The sequence below is a fragment of the Merops nubicus genome, unplaced genomic scaffold (assembly GCF_000691845.1).
Source record: "Merops nubicus isolate BGI_N331 unplaced genomic scaffold, ASM69184v1 scaffold47133, whole genome shotgun sequence".
In the NCBI taxonomy this organism is placed as follows: Eukaryota; Metazoa; Chordata; class Aves; order Coraciiformes; family Meropidae; genus Merops; species Merops nubicus.
Genome location: NW_008599143.1, coordinates 1 through 5794, shown reverse-complemented (window position 1 = coordinate 5794; position 5794 = coordinate 1). Strand labels below are relative to the sequence as shown.

The 5794-nt window shown below is 42.3% G+C and overlaps 1 protein-coding gene across 1 annotated transcript; it reads right to left on the bottom strand.

The window, feature by feature from the left end:
- Positions 1 to 63: 63 nt before the first annotated feature.
- SNRPA1 (small nuclear ribonucleoprotein polypeptide A') lies at positions 64 to 5473 on the bottom strand (the record flags this gene model as incomplete). The annotated part of the gene is made up of 8 exons (XM_008937263.1): positions 64 to 122; positions 445 to 538; positions 957 to 1032; positions 2379 to 2458; positions 2974 to 3076; positions 4595 to 4641; positions 5016 to 5094; positions 5326 to 5473. Coding segments are annotated over 8 exons (686 nt in total), but the record flags the coding sequence as incomplete, so codon positions are not given.
- Positions 5474 to 5794: the final 321 nt, after the last annotated feature.

Here is a 5794-nt window from a genome sequence, read left to right as displayed (position 1 = left end):
CCCGCGGCGCGCCCGCAGCACAGCGCCCCGGGCAGGAGAGACGGGCCCCGGCCCGGCCCGCGCCTAGGAGCCGTTGGGAACCGAGTCCTCTTCCATCTCTTCCTCGGCGTCCTCCGAGGGGCCTGAAAGGAGACGTCGGAGCAATGTCAGCTTTGCTTTCCGCCCCACGGGGACCATGTTAACTCTCAGCGCCCCGACGAGGGGCAGTAGTAACGGGAACTCAAATCCCACCACGGCAACACCTCCAGCCCGGGTCAGCTTCCTCCACACAGAGACCTCTCTGAGACACCCCTGAACCCCAGCCCCAGGCACTAACAATAATTATGCTTGGTTTAAACGTTTTTCCAACTCCTGTTTGGCCCCATCCAATGTAACTCCCTACTGAGAACACCTCAAGCAATCAGAAGAGGTAGTTCTACTGGGGAAATAAAGTAAGAGAGTGACCTGATTTTCGTTCTCTTCCAGGAATCTGGCCAGCCTGCAGCATGCCTTTCAGCCGCTCCACTTCAGCCAAAGTTGTGGCATTTGCTATAGCAGTCTAAAAAAGACAAAGGAACATGATCAGTCTTCACACAGAGTACCTCCGTCTCTTTACAGTAAACATAAAGCCAAGATTTTTTTCCAGTGAAGTGACACTAAGCTCTATAGAAAGTTCTACAATATTAGATTGTTTAGAAGGTCTAAAAAATAACAAAGCAAATCTTATTTGCCCTGCCCTTATTAAATTAAATGTCTGAGGTCTGAGCTCAAATATTTTTTTGATCTTTTTCTTTTGGTCTGAGCTTGTTTAAGTTCCCCAAACCCACATATGTCAGATCAGAAGAAAAATTACAGAAAAAGACCCTAAAATCAAATTTAGGGCACACTGTTCCATTGGTCCCAACAGAGTCCAGGGCTGCCAGGAAGAAGGAACAGTGTTCAGTGTGGATCCACCACTGCTCTCCTGACATATTCACCTTAATTGCCTCGACGTCCCCTGGGGAGGGCCCAGCTTTCTTTTTGTCAGTTGGCAGCCCAGCACCTGGGTTGAAGCTTCAAAGGAAAAAAAAAAACCATCCAGACTGGTTAGACTCTGAAGAGCTCATGCTTCTCTACCTTCCAAACTAGGTTTGGAAGGGTTTCATTCAATCAAGTGTAGTATCTTATCTTTGTTAACAAACTGATACAGTGAAGAATTGCCTCCTTCAGAAACACCAGCAACTTGTCCCCACTGCCCCCCACCAGCTTTTCATCTCCTCATAAGGGGAGGCAGACCTGAACTTCAGGAATCAAGGCTTTTTGTGGCAAAAGCTGTTTGATTTGGATGTTGTTGAACGCTCAGGTGGTCTGTCGCCATTACAAAAGCAAGGTGGATAATTAAAAAGTAAGCTAAATTGCCTTTTCTATTCTTATATGTCTAATATAATGCAGCAGTCTGTATTAAAGTCTATACTAGGCTGGTGTGATCTTAACACTTGCAAGAAAAAGGTTATCTGCTGCTGCTTTAAGAAAAAAGATGAACTGTAGTCTGTGAAAATGGATGTTACCAACTTAATCATCTGGAAAGATTTTCCTGTCTTACTGACCCAGCATCAGTGCTGCACACATTTTTGCAGCTATCAAAAGATTTTCACTGTATCTGTTTATTCAGCTAATATTTAATTCAATCCCCTACTTGTTCTCTCACAGACCCAAACCCCTTTTCAGTCACAAACTAGAGCTAGAGTCCATCTTTATAGTTTTAAATGCTAACTATATTCGAGGTATTTAGCTATGAATTTGGAAATAGTGTGGTCATACATGATCTTAATTCTGATTTCCAAATTAGATTCATGGTTGGTGATCAATGATATTAAAGGTTTTTTCCAACCTAAACAATTCTATGATTCTGTTCTCAGATGAAACAAAACATATGATGTACCACTTGAAAATTCAACTAAATAAACATGTATTTGTAATAAGTCAGCTAAAGATTTTCACCTGCATTTAGCCTCCTAACTACAGTGGATTTTATAGTCTGTATTTCCTGGCAAAACAAAATATTGCAGTTACTGATCATCTAGGAAAAAAAATCACCAACAACAGCCACCTCTCTGCAGCTAAATAATGAAAACAACAAAAAAAAAAAAAATCAAATTAAGGTTTCCTGCTTGTTCACTTAAATCAATCCACCCTGACCAAAGACCTCATTCAAAACCATTTCTGAGATGTATTCACCACCATCCAAAAAATCAGGATGCTTGGACAAGGCACTTCTGGCTACCAAAGCTTTTAAGGCATCCTGCCAGCAGCTGGTATTTCATTCACTGCCCAATTCAGACAACCCAAAAAAAAAAAAAAAAAAAAAAAAAAGTGGTGTTTCTGAAGGAGAATGCCAGTGGAAATTGTTTTTATCTTACGTTTTTGTTCTCCTGGCAATATCCTTTGCAAGCTGTGCACCCCGTTTGCCCTTGAACATTTTCTCTGCCTCCTGTCGCTCCTACAGCGATACCACACACACAGAGTTAATTGAAGAACAGCACAATTTGCAAAGCTTCTGTCTTTGCAAAGAAAGCCACGTCGGCTCTTCTGCATCAGTCAACATTGGCACGTGGAGACCAGGTGGAAGAACAAGCACATGAACGTTCCCAAACACTCAGAGTCCTCCAACTATTGCTCTTAAAGGTATGAACCATCTCCCACGCTTGTCTCTCCTGGAAGCAGAAGGTTGCCCATTCTTTTCTCTAAAATTCTGTTTTTCTACCAGCACCAGAAGGCCAAAAAAGAATCAGACTAACAAATAAAGGCAGTAAAACTTAATTAAATATCATTAAACATACTGCATCCTTAAGAGAATAAAACAAAGTGGTTTTTTTTAGATCCACTTATGATACAGTTTCAATAAAATGTACAACCACAGCAAAGATTTGACTGTGACTGTGAAATTGTCAAGAATGTAACAAGAAAATAAAAATCAAATTCAGCTTGTGTTCAATCAAAAGAAAGGAGACTTACTTTGAGTTTTACTTTTTGAAAATCCAGCACTCTGACCTGGGGAACTTTGTGGATTACATACAATCTGTAATGCTTCTTATTTGTTACAGGATTCCTTAAAATGCTACAAAGTCAATAAAAAGTTACAAAGAGGCTCTTAATAGAAAGTATTTTAAAATACACTTCTACTGAAATACATGAATATGCTTAAAATGCTACAAAGTAAATAAAAGGTTATAAAGAGGTTCTTAACAGAAAATATTTTAAAACAGACTTCTCCTGAAATACATTAAAATGCTACAAAATCAATTAAAAGTTATAAAGAGGCTCTTAATAGAAAATATTTTCAAATACACTTCTCCTGAAATACATTAATATGTTTAAAATGCATTCCTGTACCTTCTGCTATAACAGACAGCAAATAACACTATCAAATAAACCTAGTGACAATGTTCTTCAATATTATGCAAACTACACTAAAACCTTGCACTTTGTTTTATCAATTTAGTACATTTTATTGAAGAAGAACATAAAGAACAAGCTCAAAATATAAAGGAAAAAAAAACACCAAGTAGCTCAACCATCACATCTCCTACCTGGAGACTGATCAACTGAAAAAAAAAGACTAAATCACAGGACAAATTGCCTTTTTTTTTTCCCCTCCCTCTCACCGAATGTATTTTAAACTATTTCATAATAATGGTTTAAATCTTTAGGTTTTTAAAAGGTAAAGGTTACATTAATGCTTGCATGTTGGGTTATCAAGATGTCACATCTCACTGGTCCAACAGTCTGTCAATAATATAAAGCCTCATCCATTAAATACTAGGTATTTATTAACATTATTAATCTATCAGATATTTACTTAGAGGTGCATAGAGTGTGGCCAGCAGGTCAAGAGAGGTTCTCCTGCCCCTCTACTCTGCCCTAGTGAGGCCACCTCTGGAGTACTGGGTACAGTTCCAAGCTCCCTAGGTCAAGAAATGAGGAGCCACTGGAGAGCGTCCAGTGGCGGCTCTAGGTCAAGAAAGGAGGAGCCACTGGAGAGAGTCCAGTGGAGGCTCTGAAGATGCCAAGGGGCCTGGAGCATCTCTGTGCCAAGGTCAGGCTGAGAGCCCTGGGGCTGTTTAACTGGGGAAGAGAAGACACAGAGGGGATCTATCAATGGTGATCAATAGCTAAAGAGTGGAGGGCAAGAGGCTGGGGCTAGACTCTGCTCAGTGGTGCCCAGTGACAGGACAAGGGGCAACAGGCACAATCTGGAACCCAGGAGGTTCCACCTGAGCAGGAGGAGAAACTTCTTTGGTGTGAGGGTGCAGAGCCTGGAGCAGCTGCCCAGAGAGGTTGTGGAGTCTCCTGCTCTGGAGAGATCCCAAACCCACCTGGCTGTGACCCTGGGCACCCTGCTGTGGGTGAGCTGCTGGAGCAGGGGGGCTGGATGAGATGATCCCCAGAGGTCCCTTCCAACCCCACCATGCTGGGATTTGGGGATTTCTGAAGTGCAGTGGAAAGTTTGTTTCTCAATTCAACTTTTTAGACATAAAGAATCTTTCACAGCTCCTTCCAGACCCCAGCAAACAGCCAGGCTGGCAGCAGGATTCACACTGCAGGGAAGGAGCAGCTTTTCTTTCCAGTTACATACCTCAGGTAGGTCAGTGTTTTGATAGTTGATAATGGATCCAGTTCACCCTGCATAATGGAAAAACAGTAAAAAAATTTAACTCCATTTAAGTAAAATAATCAAAAGTTTGAAAACCCAGTTCTTGACCTGTATTTTAGAGACTAACTAGAATTACTAATTGGTAGCAATTAGAATTACTGCAATTAGTTTAACAGGAAACCCACTGAGACTTTCTGGCTCCTTTTCCATTGCACACTGAAAATTACATTCATTAAAATATTTGCACCATTAACTACTACCAAAACCATACAATATTACCCTAAAAAGAAAGAAGCAACTATTACCAAAAGCATATGACACTGCTCTCAGGACAAAGGGTAATGGGAAAGATGAACAACACAAAATTTAAGGGTGTTTAGCTTTATCTGTGTTGATACCTTACCAATTCAGCAATGTTGTTGTTGGTAAGAATGAGCTCTGTCAGGCTGGGCAGGGCCTGTTCAAGGTTTTCACCAATCCGACTAGAGAAGAACAAAAGACAAAGATTTAACTTTGACCAGAAATTACCAAAGCTGACACAACCCACAGAAATGTGATAACAGGAGGGATCTCCCTGTAAAACAACCCAGCGTGGCACTGGCAAGTCTGGGTCAGCATCCCCTGAGATACCCAGCACTGCAAGACACACTCATGCTCCTGACATCATTCTCCTCTGCCCCGGGGTCCCATCTGACCCAAGTACAACCTCTTACCAAATCCTGTTGTTATTCATCAGGAGAGTTTTCAGCCTTCTTAACAGAGGGAATCCATCCAGCTTACGGATCTCATTGTCAGAGAAATCAATTGCATCAAACTGGTCCAGAGTGGCACCCAAGTTCTCAATGACAGGGATTTTATAGCCTGGGGAAAGAGAGAGAGACCGGGATAAGTCGGTGCCCCCAGGCGAGCAGAGCAACGGGAGAGGCCGAGCACACAGAGGCTGTGTCTGGATGAATGAAAAAAAGCCTCAATCCAAACATCTCCAGAAGGACTCTCCTCCACCACACTTTCCCACTCGAAGCCAACAGGCCCCCCCAGCCTTTTCAAAGGCTAAGCACACTTCCTCCCCATGAGCAAACACCCCACGCGTCCCCTCAGCCCAAACCCACCTTTCTGGTCCCTCCTTCGTATGCCCACACCCACCACTGCAGGTTTCCCTCACATTTCCCCCAAACTTCCCTA